Consider the following 23521-nt stretch of genomic DNA (forward strand, 5'->3'; position numbering starts at 1 on the left):
CTGAGGTCTAGATATCCAGCTTCTACATATTACAGGCTTTAAGGATTGTAGTAATAGCTCACTCCTGAAAACAGACACTGACTTCACACTTGCCCAAAGCCTCAGATGCATCAAAACAATTCTACACATTCTTTCCATACAAAAAAAAAAAAAATCTAGCAAGAGGGCACTATATTTTTCAATGGGAGTCGAGTTTCTTGCAGACCTCAAGCCACTGCTGCAGTGTTAATACCTTCAAGGACTGTTCAACCACTTTCAGAAAGAATGGACTGACAGCTAGCTCTGTAAGAAGAACTGGGCATATTTTGTTGATTTTGTAATCAACAACACTGTGGCAATCCTACCTACCAAGAAAGCAATGCAAAGGTCTTGGTCTTCTACAGTCCCCTACTACCGACTGAGCTAAAGATGAAAAAAATAACGATACTGTCACTATGATGAGCTACATTTTTACTAAGTATATGTATATATTTATATATATATTAGTATGTATACACACACTACCACCAACCACAAGAGGGCCAATGTGGTATAGACCTTGTAATTTAAAGCACTTAATTCTTAGTTCCATCCACAACTTAAGTACATCTTGAGTAAACTTGCTAGGTTTTTTGTTCAGGTGGTTTTCCGTCAAGACCAATCTTTTTGGCAGTCAAAAGATGTTCAAGACTTGACTGCAACAGAAGAGAGGCAAAACTATGCTGCAAACTGACTTCATTCTCATCAACTAACATTTCATAAACCTAAGTTTTGAAGTGTCACTCATTTCAAAGGTCAATGTTTATACATAAAGTGCCTATCACCATATTGATAAACACTCATTGGAACAATTAAATCAATTGTCATTTGTCACAATTGTCAAATGTCACAATTAAAATCAATTTATGAGAAAACCACCCAAAGAAAGAGTCCCTTTCAACACAAAGACTTCTTCAATAACAAAGAGAAAATAGGTTTTTCCTTACCAAAACATCTGATGGGTCTTTAGCAAGATATATAGAAGGAGAAAGATCAGGCCTATGCTCTTGTTTGTGAGCTGTAATTCTGTTGCTCAGTCCCTTACCTCTTTCTAGCTCTAATCATTAAACACAGCTCATCTCCCCTCATCTCTGAGCAGCAATCAGGAAAAAACAGAAGTATGACAAAAATGCTATGAAAATATATATATATATATATTTTTTTTTTAACTCAGACTGTGAGAAGATTTAACTTCATAGTTTAAAAGCTCTAAGACAGAATTTTAAAGACCTCAGTGAAAGAATAAGAAACGTACATATGACAGTTACTTGAACTTACAAGATCAGACAAAAGTAGGCAGAGTCAAATTTCATATTCTTGTTATTGCGAACAAAAAAAAATCTGAAGAGCTGAATGCCTGAACCAATTCAGAGGAGGGCAAAAAGGGGAAGGAAGAGACAATGGTTCAGATGCCTTGCTCATCTTCATAAATTACTGTGCACTTATGCTTCCCTTACATACGTACATAATTACAAAGATCTTTCAGCAGAGGCATGTAGTAGCAAACAACCTCTTCAGCCAGTCTGCGTAGCTACCCCAATGAGATGATCTATGACTGACACCCAGCCTGTTTTTAAATCAGGTAACTACAAATCTTAGAAGCACTACCAACATTCTTCTTACATTCAGGTTTAAGAACCTCCAATATACTGGAGCTTCTTGGAGCTCCTTTTAGACAACTGGCTTTATAGGATATGGGTCAGCAAGAGTAGAAGATGAGATGCAGTACTATTTAGTCTGAATTCCTTAAAGCAACCTTCCTTTTCCATCCCCCTCTTTGACACTCCAAGTCTTCATCAATCAAGGATTTAACAGCTTTAAAGATGAAGTTGTAAAGATATCAACTGTGTATTTACAAGCAATTCTCTCATGTCAGAATAAAAATCACATTTTTCATGTAACGTGTGGTTTTGTTCTTATTTTAAAACACAGACTCAGGGAAACATTCAGAAAAGGTCCTGAAATAAATACTGGAACCAACTACCCCCCCACATGTTCATGTAACCAGGTACTGGGAGATCCCAAGCAGCTCTTGAAATTAAGGAAGTCCAGTATTCACACACAACATTGTCAGATACTGAAAGAGGCTATCAAAACCTCAGCACAAGAATCAGGTCTTGCTGGAACTGACAGCTTGCATTCAACTTCCATGCATAAATCTTCAGCTTCTTTTTAATACGGTTGACCATGAAACAGAATCTTTATTTTCAGTCAGATACAGTGAGGAACTAACACACATGACATTTGACATCAGGTAACTCGTAGAACGTGTGCCTGTAAGAGCCTGGCGGGTAAAGGGGGTACAGAGTAGCAACAGACACTCCAGTGTTTCTGCTGATCCCCCTAGGACTGATTAGGGCACGCATTTCTACCTCGACATCTGCTAACTGCTCAAAGAACGCCTTGCCAAGGGGATGACAAGAATACCAATACCTCACAATACCGAACATCTAATTTATTGGAAGCCACCACCCAATAACAGAGCTCAACAACACCAGAGGAGAGCTTTTGTTGGTGACCGCAGCAACTGATTCTGTTTACGTTTCCAAAACATCCCACTGTCCATCTACCAAGCGTTACATTGAGGAAAGAGCAAATGAGTTTATGTTTACTACAAAGCTTCTTAAAAACAAAAGCAACTGGCAGCATTACAGGGAAAAGGAAAAGAAAATTACACGTACTTGCCAGGAACTTGCCCAAGTCAGCTCCTGAAGCAAGGAAATAGAATGAGCAGCAAGAAGTTAGACAGAACATAGACAGGATTCAGAAGTTTGTTCCCTTCCCACCCAATAAAACACACCTGTAAGAACTATAGTAAAAGATAAAGCATCACAGCAGCAAACCAATGTTAATCTGATGGTTACTGAGGAAAACATAGGTTTTATTTCAGAAGTACTACTTGGCAGCACCTCCTTTTGGCCTACAACTTGTCCCACTTCAAAGTGCAATTACGCAGAGCTGAAAGAACGGAAACTGCTTTGTTGACACTGAAACTACTTGTCTTGGATCAATACCAAATGTACACAACTGTGATCGATGTGCTCTTCGGGCTACCAAGGCCTCGCCACTCAAACACTGCCGGTCAGCGCTGCCCGCGACACCCTGCTGCCCGGGGGGGCACGGAGGGGCTCGGGGCTGCCTCCTGCCTCGGCCCGGGTACCCTGACAGGGCCGGGCGTGCCCGGAGCGGGGCAGGAGCTGCTCTGAGGGCGCACCTGCCCGAGGCACGGCCGGAAAGAGGCGCAGGCCGCCGGGCTGGGAGGGGACGGGCGAGCTCACGCAGGTCAGCGGGAGGGGACCCGGAGCCGGGGCGCAACCGCCGGCCCCGCAGGGCCCGAGGAGCCCCGGGCGGCCCCTGACAGGATCCAGCGCCCGCCCCAGAACGGCGCGGACAGGACCGGGCCCGCAGCCCCGGGACAAAGCAGGGCCGGGCCCGGCGGAACCCAGGGCAGGGCGAGCAGGAGCGGCCCGCACAGCCGGGCCGGGCCGGGCCGTGCCTCCCGGTAGGCCGCGGGGCGCCTCAGGGCTGCGGCACCCGCGGCGGCCGGGAGCCGGCGGCGAGGCCGGTGCTCGGGCCGCGGCCTGAGGCCCGTCCGGCGGCCGGGGGGCGGCGGCGGGGCCGGTGGGCTCGGCGCTGGGGCGCGGCGGCGGCGGGGCGGCGTTACCTGCGCTCCCGGACGGAGAGACCCGCGCGGCCGCCGCGACTCCTCGGCCCCAACAACACAAGATGGCGGCCGCGCCGCCACGCAACGTCACGTGAGGGCAGGCCCCGCCCCCCTCCGCCGCCGCCGCGGGACCCGGATGCCCGGCGGCCCCGCCCCCGCGGAGGCGCCGCCCGCGGCTCCGCCAGCTGCGCGCGCAGCCCACCGGGAGCGCGCCCCCTGCCGGAGGCGCGTGCACGCTGCCCCTGCCCCCCCTCCCCCCGCAGGGTCCTATGGGAAGGGGCGGGCCCGGCCCCAGCGGGGCGCAGGGCCCTGCCTCAGCCCCTGCCCGGCTCTGCCCTTTAAAATCCAGCGGGAGCTCAAAGCAAGTTTTGTTTTTTTTTTTTTTTTTTCCCCAGCTAAAAATACCTTTTTATTTTTAGTCCCAGAATCCATATTAGTCCATGGTGCACAGCGTATTCTCAGCCGTCACACAGCGGCGGCGCTGGAACTGCTTCCAGCTGAAGCCATTCCCCTGCAGCCGCAGCCCCTTTGGCCTTCACCCCAAAATCTGGAAATCCTCCCTCAGGAGGCTGATACGTAAAACCAAAGCTCCCTGGAGCTGCATTTGATCCCCAAATCAAATCATTGATTTGCTTGGGTTGCTGTCACGCAGCTGAAGCCCCTGCTAACAGCGGGCTGGGGAGGGGGAGCAGGCCCCCCCCAGCTGCACCTCATTGCTCCGCTTCGTGAGCGTGACTCGGGGTGCTCAGAATATTCTTCACATGCTGTAAGGCAAGCTTTATCTGAGCTGCGAGGTGTTTAGCACTCGCAGAGGTTTTTTTTTCCCCACAGTTTGTATAAAGATATTGTTGAGACAAAAAAAAAATCAGGAAGAGAATGCCTGTAAGATGTGTCATCTGCAGAAATCTTTTTTTTTTTTTTTTTTTTTTTTAATATCTCAAGAATCTCAGATGACTTTATTTTATTATAATAGTTGGTGCCTCTTCAGTCCTCCACAACTCTCAGTCAAGTGGAGCATGAAGACTGTCGTGAAAATTCAAGACTCTGTGTGGTTAAGTTCCTGCATAGCTTAATTAGAGGACTACTACATGTTGTCTATGTATGAAATTACCTCACCAGCTAGTCTGACATTTACTAGGGTGCCAAGGGCACTATGTACTTCAGAGCCCTCTCAGTTACCATACCAATTCATCTGCACTATTAAAAACACAAGTGCAAGGAAAGGGCATCCCTAACGAACCAGAAACCTTCCCTATTGACCCATTGTTTTCACCCATCCTAGCCCACCTCCCTCAGTAGAGCAGTGGAGCAATGAAGACAGAGCACAGCTTTGAAATGGTAAATAATCATGATAAAGCAGCCCTGAAGACGTGGCAGAGTTTATCGCATCTTCTCTCCCCACCCCCAGTTTAGTTATTTGGAAAAGCAGCTCCCGTTTGTTGAAATATTGGGCATTTTGTCTGAGAAGAGTCAACGTCTTCTCAGCAGCCTCTGTCTTCCAGGGTAGTGGAGAAGCATCCTCATTTGTCATGTCCCTAAAATAATGATAAAAACAGCAGACAAGGCAGGCAGGTGAACATCCAACTGTGGTTTTTAAAGGCAGTCACTTCAATGCATCTGTCACCTCAGATGGCTTATGTTAAAAGATAAAGCACCACTATAAACACTGCTACTTCTACAACACCCAATTATTTTAAGACACCCTTCTCACGTTTGGCAAGCTGAGTTTGAAAAGCAAGAGTAAAGTACTCCAGTTATTCCAATCCATCTTGCCAAGGGATTTATTTGGACACTCCCATAAGGTTAAAATTCAATGCAGTCACCTATGTAACCTCACAGCTAAAGCCTGACCCCTAAGCCATGAAGATCCTGGAGGAGAGAGACTCCCTGATCATATTGTTTCCCTTTTGACTGTGCCTACACTGAGCTTTTTAGGTAAGACATCCTGCCATCTATCACATGGTGTCTGTCCCTCGCAGCCCTACCATGATTATGACAGTAGCATCAGTGAGAAACACGCTGCAGTCCGAGTATCTGCTTTCAGTGCTGGCTGAAGCGCTCATGACTTCTCTGCTGTACATTTCCTACTCTGGGAAATTTTAAACAAAATTTCTCCAGGGATACAGGACTAGCTGGAGTTCCTGTTCGAGGAGATAAATGACTTGACACAAGTCTTCATCCTTTCTGGGAAATACCTGTATCCACAGCAGGCTTTTCATCAAGCTTCTCTACTTATCCTCACAAGCAGATTTAGAGTCACTTGGGGCATCAGTCATGCCAGACTGGCATCGACATACCAGCAGGCATCAGTAAGTACAGCTGGTATTGCCAGGACCCTTAAAAGCCACCTGTGATGACACCAGGCGTAAAGGGAAGACAGCATCAAGAACTGTAATATATTAATTATAGGTAACTAAAATTAAGTATATCTTGTCAGCCAGTAACTATTGGCTCAGACATTCAGCTAAGCAATTTCTTTTTTAGTATTTCTCTATGACCTAATGACATTGTTATTTAGTTTGATAGTTGCCGGCAAAACAGAACAATTTAAAGAACAATTAACTTCCCAATCTCAATTCTTGCAAAGCTGATTTCAAAATTCATGTTGCTACAACTTCAAAATAAATGTACATCCAAAAGCATTTATTCTTCACTGCACTGAATAAAAGCATCAGCTAGCAGCACCTGTTTGAGTTGAACAAAGCTACTCTGGCAGAAAACTGAACATTATAAAACCTGACACTCTTGTCCTCTAAACGCCAGAGAAGATGATCCTCATAGAAGAAAGATGGGCTGGGACAAAATCCAATTAACCCAGGAGACTGGCATCCTTTTGGAAAAAGACTAAGGAGCAAAATCTTGATCACAGACAGATAAGTTCCACAGCTGACTGATACTCTTTTAGGAGGGCAGCTGCAGCAGTTATTTTCCCACATTTACAAGTTCTCCCTGTTCCTATTGACCCACGCAGCCACCTTGTCCTGCTACAAATGCACAGCTAAACGCAAGAACCCACTCACCCAGGCTCTGCAGCCTGAGCTATGCCCAGGTCAGACACTGCTGATTTCCTCATTTAAACTTGTCAGCTGGAATTGAATCAAAATTATTAAAAAACAAACATTAGAAGTTTTCTTTCCACTCTCCCCTGCTGCTGCCCCAGGCTCCTCACACAGATGCATGTGCAATCAGCAAATGGCAGCAGTGCTTACTTTACTGCATGGAAAGAGAAAAAAATAAAAAATAAAATTGAGAGCCGTAGTGTTGTCATTTTCCCACAAAAATGAAGACTAAGGAGCCCTCATCCAGGTTTTATTTCACCTCAGAGACCCAAGGGCTCAGACACACAACAAATCCATCAACTACCTACAACACACAGAGCCATACTGAAGGCCTGTATTTACATTTTCCCTTTCATCACTGGATTATGCTTGCACTGATGCACAGTTAAGCCTGCTCCTGAGCCCTCCATGCTGGCCCTGGCAGCAAAACTAAGCAGATCAGCAACAGCAGAACCCAAATGCTTGGACACACATTCAGACTTCCATGCATCTTTTTCCCCTCATATAAAAAGGGAAGGAAGAAATACAAAGCCATATGTAGCTGAAGCAACCTGCCCAGCTCCCAGCTGGGGCAGTACCAGGGCTGAGATGCAGTGGCTATTTTAAGAAAAGGGAAGGCTGACAGTGTTCAGCTGTCAACACTTAGCAGTGGACAGCATTTCAAATATTTACATGGTCACGACTCTTTGTAAGTTGCAAACATTGGACTTTTTCAACCAGAACTGCTGTGTAGAAGGGGAAAGCTGCACTCTTCCTTGCTCATCCAAGTCAGGATGCCAAGCTCTTCGGCTCAAACACTGGCACGGTCAGGAGTGGGGGCCACTGGGGTAGTTTGTGCACTTAACAGTGCAGTCAGGAGATCTAAAATAAGCCACAGACGAGACTGGAGATAACAATGCTTTATTTGTACATTTCAGCAACAGGAGAAATAATTGAAGATGAAATTATCTGCTTTGTTGTAAAGTATAAAAACATTTAATTATAAATATTTAGCTAAAAAAGCGTGATTTTATAAAATATAATCTGTGAAGATATATACACAGTTTAATTGTTTAGCAATTCTTTCACCTGATATTAAAGAGTAGAGGTTTTTCTATTCATTATTCCATGCTCACAGTTTAGTGCTCACAGTTTAAGAAGCAAAACAGACAAGTGAAAAGATGACTAGTGAGTTTTGATCTGGAAAATAAAAAAAAGCACAGACTGGGGCAACAGCAGAGGCAGAATTTGAGCAAGTTCATGTTTGGAGAGGTCTCCCCCAGGGAACATTGCTTCCCTCTGTCATGACCTACAGTGTATATCCAGACAAACATCAGACATTTTTAACATTTGTGGACAAGTTTCCTGTGTTTGTGAAAGAAGATGGCTAAATACAGTGCAAACCCTCTGAATTCAACTAAACATGCTAACCTCTCTGGTCTTCCCTTCTTGAGAAAAGATTGCTCAGTATGCTGGGCTGGTTTTATCTGTCGTGGCTCTAATGAAGTCAAACAATGCCACCTTTATGATTCAAGATGAGCACATCTCCAAATAGAAAAACCCAGCATTCCAGTCAATTTTGTCATCCATCTGGCAAAGCCCCTTAAAAACAGATTGGAAGGTTGGAAAATACAGTAAAACCATACAGTACACTAAACATGATGGAATGTGAAAGAAGATACATGATTAGGCAACTCAGTTTTCTATTCCTTGTTTAAGAGAGCCAGCTTCCTCTCTTCAAAGTTCTCAGAAATCTTGCATCTTATTGAAAAATTTGTTAGTATGGCACTTCAGAGAAGGAAAACTGGAAGACTCTCCAACATGCTGGACAGCAGAAAAATCTACAGGAAATAATTTGATCCATAACCCTAGTAATTATCTTTCTCTCTTCACAGTGTTTTCACAGTGCCTGGGGCACAGGGCTTTGAGGAAGAAGAGGGATGAAGTCAGGGATGTGTGACAACACCCGACAGCAGTACAAACATACAGGAAGTCAATCTGTACTTTGTACACCCTGCTTTACACAAGACCTCACTTGTCTGTAAGCAAGGAATGAATTAAGAAGTTAAGAGAAAAGTTATGTATAGAAAAGAAGAAAAGAATGAAGTGGCAAACAACACTTCTCAGCACTCACCCTGATTTGCTACCTGCTGTTTCTACTTCAGGGTGATGCGCTCCTGATGGTTCAGAGGAAACAGCATGTACACAAGTCTTATGATTCACATCGTTATGAATGCACAGTAACTGCAAGAATTGCATCCTTAGGAGCTCAGGAGAATCTTCAAGAAAGGAAGACTAGCAAAGCTGTAACAAATTTTAGACAGGATCCAGGCAGTTCTCTCCAGGTAGAGCCCTGATCTGGGAAACGTACCAAGTTATGTGCAATCTTGGAGTGCATATTGGCTGGTTGGTTACTGGGTGAATGCAGACTTTAACTCCCTGAATGCTGCTCGGCGGTGCTTCCTTTCCTCCTCTTCCCGCTTTCGTTCATCTTGTTCAGCTCTTATCTCTGCTTCAAACTTACTTGCTGAAGAAAGGGCTTGAACCTTTATGAGAGAAAAAGTAAAAGCTCATCAAGCCTTGCATCCGAAGCAGAGTCTGAATTACTCTTGAGTGAGCAATGCAGAACTGTTTGCTGCACCTCTCATTGCTTGCTGGGAAGCTGTCAGGATGGGTCAAGTATTAATTACACTGCAATGCTTGGGTATTTACACCCAGTACCTGTTAGTTCACTTTGACATCAGTAAAAGAAAGGTCAATTACTAATAAGTCACTAGCAAGTAACCAAAACAATGCCATCAGTGCTAGGTCAAACACATTATTTCTGTAAGCAGGCAGCATAGCATAAGTTGCAAGTATACAGTGGTAGAAACTACTTCAGAAAACAGTTCTGAATCAAAGCCAAATCTGAGAACATCAGACTACCACAGATAGTCTGCAGATCAAAGAGATGTTTTTTCTTTTTCTGGCTATTTTTCCAGCTTTCATCTCAGTACATCTGCTGTGCAATAGCTGTGCTATACTCTGAGGACAAAACTTCTTATATAAACAAGCAGGATTATTCTCTTTCCAAAAGAACATTCAAAAAGGGTGCTTTGTCAGATTCAAATTGTATAAAGCTCTTTTTGCCAGCTCCAGGACCCTGTGGAATAATTTTGATTCCAAAGGTTACAGAGAGCTGCTCAAGAGAGACGTCTGAAATTCCATACTCCAAAATACTCCATTCACTACTAAACTCTGAGTGCTGTGGTCAAGGCAAGTTTTGCAAAATGAGAAAGTCAAGTCCTCCACATGAGCTTCCAGGACGCTTTTGTCTTTAAAAGCGGTCAGCCAGCTAGTCACGTACAGCTCCCAGCCACACGGACGCAAGTCAGCCAGTCAGCTCTATCAGGGCAGGACCCACAGCAGAGACAGTGTATGAAGCCATTTCAGTGTTGACTGATTCACAAAGGAATGCCCTAGCTAGATTATAGCAAAGTTTGAAGGGAAAAACAATGGCTACGGTTAGGGGCAGATGAAATACTTCCTTTTATATAGGTAGAAAACTATCTTCTACTGAAAAGCAAGTAGGGTCAGTGTCTCTGTGACAATTAAAACAATTAGTGCCTGCATGCAGAGTTGTTTCACGTTCCTCTTTGCCACACCATACCTTGGCTTCAAAGAAGTTCTTGGCTCCTTTGACTCCCTCAATGGAGACATCTATCTCTGAGAGCTTTGCAAGAGTCAACAGGCCGCTGTCCTCTTCAAGTTCCCCAGCTGCAGCTTTATGGAAAATCAGCAGGAACTAGCAAGACAGAGAGGAAACATTCAAGTTCTTTGCTGAGGTGAGAACTTAAAAGTACAAGCAGAGCAGACATTCATCTGGGAGGTAGGAATTTACATTTCAGAGCAAAGGAAAACAGTTCTATATAAACCAAATAGCACCATGCAACTTGTGCTTCAGTGCCCTGGCTCTATTACAGAGCCCTATTGGACTAACGAGAGTAATATATTTTTTTTATTATTATTATTGTTGTTTATTTATTTATTTATGGAAAAGAGGGTTTTCTGTGGAGCAAAGCCGTGATGAATCACAGCTCCTAGACCGCTACAGGGCAGGAGGAAGGAGGCCATCTCCACCTGCCCAGTACAACCATATGGTGGGCCCTGATCCAGAATTCTATGTCCCCACACCCTAATGCTGTATCACAGTCCCCCCAGCAGTTTCCCCACTGTTTTGGGGTTTCAGATCACATCCCACAGGAATGAAAGCAGGGCAAAGACTGCCCTGGCTCACACCCAAACCCCAGCCTCCTTGGACAGAGGTGCCAGCACAACTTTGTTAGGGAGGACATCGGCTCAAAGGTGTGCACTTGAAAGTAATCTGGAAACTGCTCAGCTGCCAAGAATCTTGCCTTCAGTCCTTTCTAAGCCTAATTGTCTGTACAGTATGGGAGGGGAAAACCAAATTAAGGTCAAATGCATGAAGAACAACAGAACATGGTCACTTCAACTGGTCCTTGCTGAGGACACAGGAAAAGCTACTTAAATCATTCCTTGGAGTTATGCCTTAGCCTGTTCCAGGGAACCCAGACTGGTTTAGCTATAATGAGCAATGGCAGTGTATTTCTGTTGTGCCCATTAAATAACACACAGGAGAGCTTCTCAGACGTATCCGTCAGGGGTCAGGTCCGGGGCATGCCCTTGTGATAGTCAGAGATGACCAGTGTCTATAGAACAACTTGCTTTGAGACCACTGTCCTGCACTGGACTACAGATGTTTGGCAAACCCAGTGTCACTATAGCAGAGTGCAAATTGGCAACTGAATTGCAAAAGAAAACAGAAAATCTATCATCTCTCAGGAAAGCACTTTTTTTTTTTTTTAAACAGGAGGGACGAGACCAACCTGCTTGAAGACAAATACCTCTGCATCACCTTCCAGCTCACAACCACACTCCTGTAACTCCCTGCTATTCTCGGGCATCCCAGGAGGTGTCTCAGTGCTGAAGCACCGAAGGAACAGAGACAGGGACAAGTCACCCAAGTACAAAGCAGCACAAGCAGCGATGCACCACTGCGGCACTTCAGTCCAGGGCAGAGCTGAGAACACCACATAGGATTACTGTGAAATCTATCTGCACAGGCACGTCTGACATCCTTGGCACTTTATGACTTAGTTCCCTCCTCCAGACAGTCTGTGTTATCCCAGAGGAGGGCAGCAGAGTCCCAGCATCTGCACCGAGACAGCCCCACTGTACCGTTTCAAGTTGCTCGCAGAAACCAGTGGACATGCAAGAGTTTGGGAAGATTCCCATGGGGAAGGGTGTGGAGATGACGGCAATGCTGGCTGCCCTCTCGCAGAGGCAGTGTTACCAGGCCTTGCTTCATGCAGCGGCCTTGCGGGCCCTGCATGCTCAGCACAGAGCCGCCAGAAAGCAGGCTATGCTTGGAGAGGGAAGTTATCCCCCTCCAAACACATGTAACGAATTAAATGATGCTCTGCTGAACAGGCAGAGCATCTCAGAAAGAAACCAAATCTTCCCCAAGACACCCTCTCTGTGCTCGGATCCGCTAGGTTCAGGCTAGTTCCTCTCACTTGCCCGCACCACAGAGCGCAGGGACACGGAGGGCCAGCTGCCAGGCTGCACATGCTGCTGTTAGTCATGGTTCCTCCTCGCAGTTTCTGCTCCACCCTTGTAAGTCCCACTTCCTGGCATTGGAAAAGGGCAGTGGAAGCAGCACAGTCCTGAGGTCTGGTACAGCTGTTGCACAGGGAGGGACTGGAAACACCCAGTCACAAGTGCGCATGAATCATCCTGAAACTAGGGGATGGGGCAGCAATCCTCCAGTGGAACACCGGCTGCTGCAGCCGGGAAAAGCAGGCTGAGCTAAAAGGAAAGCAGGGACCAAGCCACCACAGGGGTGGAGACAGCATAGCTCCGGCCCTGAGGACCTAGTGAGACAGACTACAGGGCATCATACTGGCTTCCACAGGAGCTCAGGATCAATCCTTCCTCATGTCAACATACCACCCGCAGCCCACTGGTGATTTGCTATTGAGGCATCAATCCTCTCACTAGAGAGCAGCAGCAGGAATTTACATTAAGTTCCCTGATGAATTTCCATTCCTAACTCATCTCATCCCCTTGCTAGGCCCAGGCCCTACCACACATAGCTAACTAAGCCTCAGAAATGTCAACAGAAGCTAAAGTGAATAATGCGGTTACTGGTGAAAATCCTGCTCTCGTGGAACATAGACAGCAGGACACTCTTCGTACCCCATAAACATTATAAGAGTTAAAAGATATATCCACCCTCACATCACTCATTAGCAGAGACCTAACCAGTGCCAGGTCTCAGAGCAATGCTGCAGGCATGCACCCCACTAAACACTGTGGTTACCTCCAGGACATGAGGGCAGGCATTGGTCTGACTGACAGCAGCAGCCTTGCAACAGCTTACCAGAAAAAGCTGTGCCACCCAAGTCTGTGGTTTGCACAAACCCTGCTAGCAAACACATGACGTGGGCCTGCATTTACACCAGTGGAGGTGTGAGGGCAGTGGGTGGATTTTTGCAGGTTGTAGATAGCAGCGGGGATTAGACATCACTATTATACCAATTAACTCTGGTTTCCTGTGGTAATGATAAAACCAAACATTGAGATATTTTTCCTCCAGCTGTACCTGATGTTTTTTAAGCCTAAACTGCTTTGCTCCAGTCACAGAGGGAGTCTTGTGCAGTTAATTATTGATGGATTTGTGGACTCTTAAAGGTCAATGGTACAGGCAGCATTCCTAACAGGGCCAGCAGTTTGTCAGCAAGTCAGAGCAACACAGGCCTGCCTTTCTGCTCACACAGGGTGGGAAGACAGGGCACTGCTCAAACCAGCAACAAAAGGTGACCTGTTGCAAGTGGAAGAGGTCCTTCGCAATTCTCCACACAGACCTCAAGCAGCACATCCTCAGGCAGGTTTGTCAGCACATTCTCTGGAGAGAGAGGCATGAACCTGAGTTGCACACCGCTAAGTTCAGACATGCATTTAAACCAGGGTTTCTCCTCGGGTTATCAGAGTGGTCCGAGTCAGCTTGATCACTCCCCATGTGCTTCCTGGTCACTACCAGCAGCAAGAGGAGCGGGGCAGGGCCACAGGCTGGTTCAGGCCTCCTCACCCACCAGGAAACCTGCCTCCCTGCGGGTCCTCTGCCCAGCACACCTGCAACAAGGCAAGAGGCATCCTGCTCCTCTCTCCCACATGAAGCCGTGAGCACCTGCCAAAGCTGCTATGTAATTTGTCCCTAGAGCTCTGCCAGCAATACTCCCTTGTTCTGATCTGTGTACCACTCAAGCTCGCATTTGCTCAACCATCTTTTCGCATCTGGTGAGAAGCTGCAGCAGCACCAGCTGCCTCCTGCCATGTGCCAAGGGCTGGCAGCAGGCAGTCCATGAGAGCGGCTGTGCTCCTAACAGGTGGCAGCAGAAGAGGAGCCACACTGCCACTTGTGCTGCACCGACAGAACCAGGACACCAAGGCATCTCCCAGCACCCTGGGGGATAAAGGCACTTAACTTTTGTGGAAGAGTGTGTCTGCAGTACTGTTCGCAAAGCCCAGAAGCTGTTCCCAACTCTTTTCTCAGTCTGACAGCGAGCTCAGGCAGCACGCAGCAAGGCAATGAGGGCTCCTCCAGCACATGCAGAGATTTGGCAACCACAGCTGCGTGTCTGCGCTGCCTCCAGTGCTTATCTTGCCCCAGTCTGACCTGGGGCCAAGGACATGGTGCTCTTCCTGCTCCACTGGATTCTTTGCTACCTCCAGTTCACCTCTGCCTGTGCTCATACCCTCCCCTGTGCAGAGGAGCTGCCAGCTTCAAGCTTTGCAGGCGCAGGCTGAGGCTTTCACTCTGGTTGGAAGCATTCCTCCAAGCAGTACTGGGAGCACAGTGCATGAGAGGGGACAAAGCAAAGGTGTACAAGGAACAGGAGTGTACAAAAGTGTTTCACACAGCTCACTTCAATGCTCTACAGGGTGGACAGGCAACCTCCTTCCCCCCCCCCCCCCAATATTCCAGATAAAGTACAGCACACGTGAAGCCACATCCCCACAACCAAATTCTCACTCTAGAAGAGGCACAGCAAGAGCACGGCCCCTTCACAAACAGGGAAGCCTAGCTGGTCAAGGCACATATCCAGCACCTCCTGGAGGGGGAAGAAGCAGGATAACCACACAGCCCACAGCTACCACAGGATACAAGCAGTCCAGGCTCTCATGCTGCCTGAGGAACTGTTGGTTAATTTAGAAAGCCACAGGGTTACGCACAGTATTGATTCAGGCAGCAATCAAAGCCTAGCAGAAGATGATGCAAGAGGACGTTGTGATAACTGCTGAAAAGAGGGCTGGGTACCCTTGTCCACATGCAGGTCACTTCAGTGTCCTCTCTTCCTTCACCCAGCAACTGCTCCTGTCCTGCCCACAGGGCTCTCAGCTGCCTCAGCACGACTGATACCCTAGCCGTCTCAGAGCACAGTGGTGACAGACAGAACGACCTGCTTGCTGCCTGTCCCTGCTGAGCCAACACAAAGTACTGAACCACAGTATCACCTAGTTTATTCCTTGCTGCAGGGACACGGAGCTTGCTGTGGCAGGTCACTGTGTGATGTAGAGGGGCCCAACATAAGCTGGAAGGAGAAGCCTTCTGCACTCCATGAAACTGGCTGCTCTGAGCAGAGTCCTTCCCCTGCACTTGAAATAAGGCCTGAGCTGCTGTACTGCAGAAACCCAGCGAAGACTCCTTGTGACTGCAGGGATGTGCCAAATCTGTGCCACCCCCAGCTACAGCAGGGAGCTGTCAGCACTCCTGGGTGGCTGCAGCAGGGCTCATATGTGCTCTCCAAGCAAGTAGGGAGGTAGGAGCTCTTCAGCACCTGGTACCATTGTTGCTACGTGGAAATGGATGCTGACAGTGCTCCAGCTCAAGCTGTCCATGGTGTGGGGAAGCTCACCTGCTTCTCTGCTGCACCCCACAGCTGGAGGCACACAGAGGGGATGGGGCTACCTACAGCCAGAGAATGGGGCCCAGATGCCTCCTCCCTCTGCCCCATAACCATATCCCCAGCTGTGCCCATGGCCACCCTTACCTCACGGAAGCTGAGCTTCCCATCAAAGTCTTCATCCACCTCCTTGATCATGTTCTTCAGCCCCAGGTGGGTCTGAGGGGCTCCCAGCTTTTCCATCATCAGTTTCAGCTCCATCAGATCGATGTACCCATCCCGTCCTGAGTCGTACCTGTGGGGTACACAAAGGGGAGAGGGTCAGCCCTCATCATTCCCCCCTCCAGGAAGATCTTCCCAGAAGAGGAACTGGGCAAATGGAAAAAGTGACATGGTGGTTCAAAGCTCAGGGGAGAGGAGAAGCTGTACAACACAGATATATCAAGTTCAGGGAAGTGGCTGACAGCCTTCAAAGCTGTCTCTTCAGAGAGGGAAGTGCTCGGGGGAGCTTGGGCCAAATGGCCCCACACAGAAAGAACACAGAGGAACTCAGCTTGTCTCAGTGGGATTTCCATCACACCCACTTGCATGTCCAGCACGAAGGTCACTTGCACACAGCTTACACCATGCAGCAGCACAGTGGGGAAGAGGCATGCCAGCTGCCGCCAGGTCTCAGGTTCGTTCAGAGAAGAAACAGGGAGCACAGACCAGTCACAACCTCCCAGCAGCAAAAGCACATCTTTCTTTATAAGCAGAACACACCCGTCTGGTTGTGAAGCTCTCTCCTCTCTGAAATGCTTTTGTACTGCACAAGTGCTCTGCTTCAGGGCAGCTGCTTGTTCTGTGCCCCGAGGCTGAGCAGAAAGGCAGGCCAGGGAAGCACTGAACATAGCAATAAGGGAATCCTGGCTGGTGCCCGAGGGCTAAAACACAGCCACTGGTGAGATAAGAAATCCACACCCGCCTCAGGACAGCTCTAGGAGCAAGGCTGGAGCGGGCCCATGCTCCCAGAAGAGTGCAAAGGACTGTGAGGACTCCTTGCAGGAGGAGAGAGCACAGACAGGGAGGCAGTGCCCTGCGACTGAGCACCCATTCCTCCAGAGCATTCAGCATCCAGCACTTCATATCTGTGAGGGTCATGACTGGGTTTCAAAGTCCAAAGCCTCAAGGATGAGAGCTCTGCTATCAGACAGCCCTGTGGCCCTCCCTCATCCCACATTCACAGAGAGTGAAAGGCCCTACCACAGCCTGTTTCAAGACATGTTCCCAGAGCAGAAAGCAAGCCAGGACAAGTGCTGGCCATCGGGGCCTAACACAGACAGGGCTTACACAGGGGGACGGGGCAGGGTCTGCCCAGCTGGGCTCAGCCCTGGAGCCACGCCTGCTGTTGCTCCTGGCCTCCCTCCCCACCACCATCTCAATCCCGATGGAGTTAAATCCTTTCAGCTCTTTGGGGAAGAAATCCTAGGCACGGTGCTGAAGCTCTCCCCCCTGGCGGGAGCTGGTGAAACCCTTCCACCCTTCATTCATTCACTGTTAGCTCTCTTCCAAAGAAAACGACAGCTGTAGCCATCCCAGCCCAAGACCTGCACAATTGTGGTTACCCTGGAAAAAAGCCCTTTCCAGCCGAGAAGCCTTGCAGCCGCAGAGGAAGCTGTGGCAAAGGAAGGCGTGAACAAAGCCGCTGGCACTGAGCCACTGGAAGGCGTGGGCGGCATGAGGCAGGGCTGCGGCCCAGAGCATCGCCCCTGCCACAGCACCAGGTGCTGCTCCCCCAAACCAGGGGGGCTCTGCTGCTTGTCAGACAGCCCCACCGCTTCCAAAACCAGCTTTTATCCCATCTCTTCAGTTCCAAGAGGACCAGTGTTTCAGGCCCAGGAGACCCCAAGTGGCAGGGACATCGCAACCAGGCTAGCTTGCAGAACCTGCTACCAACCTGCCTGCACGTCTGCATCCAGCAAGCACAAGACCACCAAATTGAATAGCTTTCTGGATAACTAGGAGAGAAACCAGGTCACAGAGCTGACGGGTCAGGGAAGGAAAGACAGCAGGTAGGTACACTGTAGGAAGGCATCATTTAATTAAGGCACATGTTAGCAGCATTACCAAGCCCAACTCGGAACTGCACTTTTAAGGCATCACAGAAGCACACTAAGTGCAATCTCTCCCATATCTAATTGGGAAATTGCTTTTCCTGTGAATTTGGGAGTAAATGGTGTGGAGCTGTTCTTTTGGAGTGAGGCAGCTGGAGAGGCAGTGCCTTTGATCAGATAAAGCAGCAAAACATATCATGGCAGGGGGACACTGGGGATTTTTTATTTTATTTTGTTGTTGTTGTTTTTGACCCTAACAAGCTAATGTTGCTCTTTGGCTGGCTGTGGAAGCATGCTACAAGGAGTCCTTGAAAAAGGGCTGCTTATCTGCAGCCAGGACACTGCCTCACCACTCTCAGAGTGGATGAGCAATGGAAAAGAAGTCAGGAGGAGGAAGACACTCAGCCCACTCCTACCGTACTCACCTTGCCCTCGTGCTACAGGCACTGCCTGCACGAACACCAGTCTCCAGTGCCATTCCCCATCCCGGCATGGAGCCTGAGAGGCAAACACTGCCCCAAAGGGTTAACCAGCCGTGCTGCTGGGCACAGCTTCAGGGCTCCACCGGCCCTGCAGAGAGGCAGCACAAAGCCAGGATTGTGAGGAATGGGGCAGCCAAGCAGCACACAGTGCCAGCCACACAATAGGTGCTCAGTGCACAGGCAGCGCTTCTCCAAGCGGGACACTGCGTGGGACCAGCCAGGGACAGGGGCTCAGGTGGCATCCATCCACCCCAAAACAGTGCTACCAGTCACCCACAACAGGGGTGACACTACAGCTCCCAGATGCCCAGTGCAAGCCATGGGGCAGCGCAGCACCCTGCTCACTGCTACATTTCCTCCCTGCCCCCACTCGCCTCCAAAAGCAGCCCGAGTATTTTAGGACCTCAGCACAGCCACACGACTGTCACAGAGCTGCACAGCCAGACTATTTAGGGAGAGGCGTATTTATAGGGCATGAGAGACGGCGTAATTCATTCCCCGCCACACCCCCACGGGCGCAGGCTCTCAGCACAGCAGGCACAGCACAGTTAGTAGCACAGCAGCGTTGGTCCTGGCACCCCTCAGCCCTACCCCAAACCCACCCATCTGTCTTCCAGGAGCTCCCCAGGCCCTGATGGGGCTCTCACCTGTTTCACTGCCTCACAGCAGCCCTAGGGGGTGATGGACACCCCTAAAGGGTAGCACAGGTACAAGCAGAGCTGGAAGAGGGCACCACAGCAGGTTTGGTGCCTAAATGCCCCACTCGTATGGCCAGGTGCCGCAGCGGCCTCCTGGTGCCCAGCACCCGCTGTCCTGCTGTGACACTGGAGCTTTGCTCCCTTTGGACTCAAAGCTCCCTGGGCTGCCAGCCAAGCCTCTCCCTGGTGACGCGAAAGCATTACGGAGGGGCTCTTGTGCTGACGGGCAAAGACGTCTCACATCTCTGGCATGCAGGAGGCAGGGAGGCCACTAGCAGCTCATCAGTGCCGGGCCACCGTGGGTCCCCTCCTGCCACAGCACAGCCGGGCCCCCTGGGACAGCCAGAAGAGCGCACGCAGCGATGAGCCCCGCAGCCAGCACAGCGAGGCTTCACAGCACAGCCGCAGCCACAGACCTGGCAGCAGACAAGACACACGGGGCTGCTGCCAAAATCTGCTGCAACGAGGATGCGGGTGGATTCCCAGGCTGGCTCCCTTCCACCCGGCTGCTGGGGCACTGGGGGAGGAAAGCAGCAGCAGAATTGAGGGGGAAAAGGAGAGAGAGGGAGTACTTGCTGGACAAACTTGCTGAAGAGCAAGACGTGTTAGGCACAGTTATTGCCCTAGTACAATCACTGCAATGGTGCTGTACAGCATGGCCAGAGGGTTGCACCACGGAAGGATTGGGAAGGGAGGAGAAGGAAAAGCTGAGGACTGCATTACCAGTACTGACTTGGCAGTCGCCTCCCCACCTGCCTGAATTAAAAACAACTTAAAGGATAGTTGAAAGAAATTCGAAATCCTGGAAGATCAAAGAGCAATTTCTAAACATTCATGCTTCTTGAGAAAGCCTGCCCTCCCTGTGTATGCTCACTGTACCTGAGCAACTGTACTTTGATCTACAACTCCTGCATGTTGCAATGGTCTAACAGGCTCTGAAACAGAGTAATGGTGCAGAAGCAGTAATAAGCTCTTCTTAAATATTTCAAAATCCTTTCTAAAGAGTACTTTATTTCCACCAAGCATTGCATATCACCTTACACACCAAGAGCTTTGAAAACAGCTCCTCCATACCAGGGGCAGGAGCAGCCCCACACCACCAGCGAGGGTTTCCAGCTCCTTAGCCACGCTCCAGCTCTTGAAGTGATGTGGGGGCAAAATGAAAGCCTCCTACACCAGGATTTCCTCTGAGGCATTTGGCAAGACCCTTGCAGGGCCCAGGCCAGGTGCTAGGCATGCAGGGCGGTCAATTCCCCGTTGGGATTACCTCCCTGACCACAGGGGTCCCAAACACAGCTGGTGACAGTCGGTGACAGCCGGTCACAGCGGGAGCACAGCAGTGTCAGGAGGATGAGGGGAGTCCACAGCCTCTCTGCTGGACAAGGCAGGAGGAGGCACAGTCGCAAAACGAGTGGGCGACACACTGAATTCCCTGAATGCAGAAGTGACAGCAGTGCTGGAATTCAAGCGCTTCCTCCCACCCTGCGGACTAATCTGGTGGCTGCTGTCCTCCCCCGCCACATCCCTCAAAGGTCGCTCAGACCCAGCACGGCCCGGCTGTCACACGCACCCTGATCATGCAGCCGTCCCCGAGCTGTCTTGGCCTGGGACAGATGGCAGCAAGGTGAGCTGCAAGACCCCAGAGCTACTCAGGGTCTGCTGGCAAGGCTTTGGGAAGGGAGGTTATCGTGGTTACCTCCATCCCCATGCGTTGTTAGAACAGGCAGCTAATTAGGTCACGTTATAATTAGCCTGAGCTGCAGACTTCCTGGTCCCTCTGCCAAAAAAAGCCCACCCCAAGAGCACCTGGGGCCATCTGCGACCCCTCTGGGCTTGGCAGCTGTGGCCCATGGGGCAGCAGAGCCCCAGCACCCACTGCAGGCACCAGCACAGCTCAGCATGGGGACACGAGGCTGGAACGGGGAGGGGGGTGAGACGAGCCCAAGCGAGCCCCTCGCGTGGGGGCTCCCAGACCCACAGAGGGGAAGTTCCACAGCAGAAGCCTGGCATCCTGCAGCAGTGAGATGATACCCCTGGCCGTCAAACGCTTGTTTTCTAACATTAGTAAAAAAGATCCTGGGTTGTAGCCGCCGGGACCAATAAGCTATACAAAGAATAAAAGCCTTAATCACATTAACTCAAGCTCTGATTGGCAGGACTTAAGGGGAACATTTCCTCTCCTTCTGGAGCACGTGGTGTTGGCCAGGACTTGAAACAGGTCTCTGGGACCAGATGGAGCAGAGACCAGATCCTCTGCAGCACAACTCCAGCTGCCTTGAACAGAACAAACCCCAGGAGGGGGTTTCTGTGCTCCTGTCCGCAGGAGGATGCCCAGTGCCGCATGGGGCACGCAGCCCGACCCTGTCCCGTTGGGCTCCGCCAGCCCACACTCAGCTGCGGCCATCCTCACAGGGCACGCAATGTTTCCCAGCGCCACTCAACAGCTGATTAGCATTCAACTGCAAAGCCTAGGTTTCCCACTTGCAAGGCCTGCATTTAATGAGCTCATTGTCTAAAAATTCAGCTGCAATTCAGTTCTTCCACTTTTTATTTCCCCAACCAATGCTATTCCTCCCTTTACCCCTATGGAGTCGGTGCCACTGCCTGCTCCTAGCTCCTACTCTCAGCCTCTGGGCAGCGTGCACCACAGTGGGCTGCCTGCACACTTTGTCCTCCCGCCCTTGTAGTCTGACATCTCGGCCCCCCATACTGCAGGGTTCCCTTTTACCAGTTGTCAGAAGAGGCACAGGAGCGAGCAGAGCAGAAATCTGGCCTGGACACCTCCCTGCCCGCGCCCAGCTGCCGATGCAAAGCAGCCTGCACAACAAAGAGCTCCGGCACGCTCACAGAAACGCCTTGCCAAAAGCACACGGCTGTTTCTCCCGCAGCAACAGCCCTGTCTGGGGCCAGCAACACCCCACAGAGCAGGGAACTGGAAGCGTTCAAGCAGGCTCCATCTCTTTGCAATGGTTCCAGCCTCCAGGATGCTGAGGGCAGCGTGCAGGCAGGAGGAGGACCTAACAAGTTACAAACCCTGCCGCAGACATCTCTGTAAGCTGAAGTGGCTCTTGGCCACTGACTTTATGCTGACAGCCCACATAGCGGGAGTCCTGCCTCCTCGCACCGGACATCAGCTCACCCCCTGCCCTGACGTCAGTCCCCAGGAGCACAGCGGTTTGTGGCCCTGAAGGGGAACCTGAGCACAAGCAAACAAAAGTACCCAGGCACAGCCCAACTGCAGGAGTCAGCTGGGGGACAGAGAAAGGTTGGAACACGGCCCTGATAAGGGGCAAGCCTTTCTGCTTACACAAACAACTCCCTGCACTGCCAGCTTTAATTCAGTACAAACCTTCCTGCTGAGAGGGGAACTCCATCCCAGCCCCCAGTAAGGGGGGAAAAAAGAGGAAGCCATGCTCAAGCTTCATTTTGGTACGTGGTACGGAACACAAAGCCAGGCAAACAGGGCTGTGGAAGGAGCTACAACGCTGCGGAGCAGAGCTGCAGGGGACATTCAGGAGCTCAGCTGCTGAGGGCAGACGTCAGGCATCACTGTGAGCGCTGGGGACACAGAGCCTCCAGCCGCCCCGGGGTGCGAAGCAAGGCTGCTGCAGCAGGCTGTGCCCTCCTGGCCACGCAGAGGTACACCGGAGGGGACAAGAGCAAAAGGGGAGCCAGGTGGGAGGGCTGGAGAAACTAGGAGCCAGTGACTGTCACCACTAATGCTCAGCCATACAAACTGCACAGCATGCAGCCCATGTACCCACGCCCTGATGCAAGGACTTGGACTTGTGCCTCTCCCCGTCCCATGCAGAGTTTCTCTGGAAAGCCCCAGCACAGGGGTCCACCACAAGAACCCTTCATCCCAAACCCAGGAGGAGCAACCAGACGCGGCCCTGAGCTGTAAGCTGAGCATGGGGCTCAACAGCAGCTCCCCAGCCTGAAGCAATCTCGACAGCCCTCTTGCTGCCTCCTCCTCCCTACCTAAAGCCCGGGGGCAATGTGTGCATCAGATGGTGCTGCTGATCCCCCGGCAGCGCCTTCCATCAGAACCGCAAAAACGCGCGGAAATGCAGACACAGCGCCAAGAGCACGCAGCCTTGGGACAGATGTAAAAATAAAAAATAAAATAAAATAAAATAAAAAAGCCCTGAGAGGGGCTGCAGGCGAAAGGCAGCTGGCAGAACCCCAAAACCCCAGCAAGACCCCCCCCCGGCACTCACAGCCGGAACATGCGCTCCATGTCCTTGATCTGGCGGCGGCTGAACTCCTTGAACTCGGTGTAGGGGTTGAAGACGGCGGCCAGCCGGGGCTGCGCCGCGCCCTCGTTGATGTCGTGCCGCCGGGCCAGCTTGGCGCTCAGCTCCGCGCCCGCGCTGCCCGTCAGCGAGCCCCGCTCCTCCTCGCCCCCGCTGGGGGCCGGGGCGGGGGTCGGGGCTGCCCCCCCGTCGCCCTCCGCCCCGCTCTCCTCCAGCTGCAGCCGCCGCTGCAGCTTCTGCGCCAGCTCCTCCGAGGCCATGGCCCCGCCGCTGCCGCCCGGGCCGGCCCCGAACTTTATTCCCGCA

At 50.4% G+C, this 23521-nt stretch overlaps 2 protein-coding genes across 12 annotated transcripts in view; both read right to left on the minus strand.

The window, feature by feature from the left end:
- GIGYF2 (GRB10 interacting GYF protein 2) overlaps positions 1 to 3751 on the minus strand; it is an 81108-nt gene extending 77357 nt beyond the window's left edge. For all 11 annotated transcript variants that reach the window (XR_014318098.1, XR_014318099.1, XR_014318100.1 and 8 more), the window contains exon 1: positions 3683 to 3751. The gene's annotated coding sequence lies outside the window, so the exon portion shown is untranslated. The remainder of the gene's footprint in view (positions 1 to 3682) is intronic.
- Positions 3752 to 7625: 3874 nt separating this feature from the next.
- EFHD1 (EF-hand domain family member D1) lies at positions 7626 to 23521 on the minus strand. Its single transcript, XM_082767706.1, has 4 exons — positions 23180 to 23521; positions 15834 to 15981; positions 10370 to 10504; positions 7626 to 9266 (listed from the first exon to the last, which is right to left on the minus strand). The coding sequence occupies exons 1-4, from the start codon at positions 23473 to 23475 to the stop codon at positions 9132 to 9134; spliced, it is 714 nt and encodes a 237-aa protein (XP_082623832.1). The 5' UTR covers positions 23476 to 23521; the 3' UTR covers positions 7626 to 9131.

The sequence above is a fragment of the Aythya marila genome, assembly GCF_965140915.1.
Source record: "Aythya marila genome assembly, chromosome: 9".
Taxonomy (NCBI): domain Eukaryota; kingdom Metazoa; phylum Chordata; class Aves; order Anseriformes; family Anatidae; genus Aythya; species Aythya marila.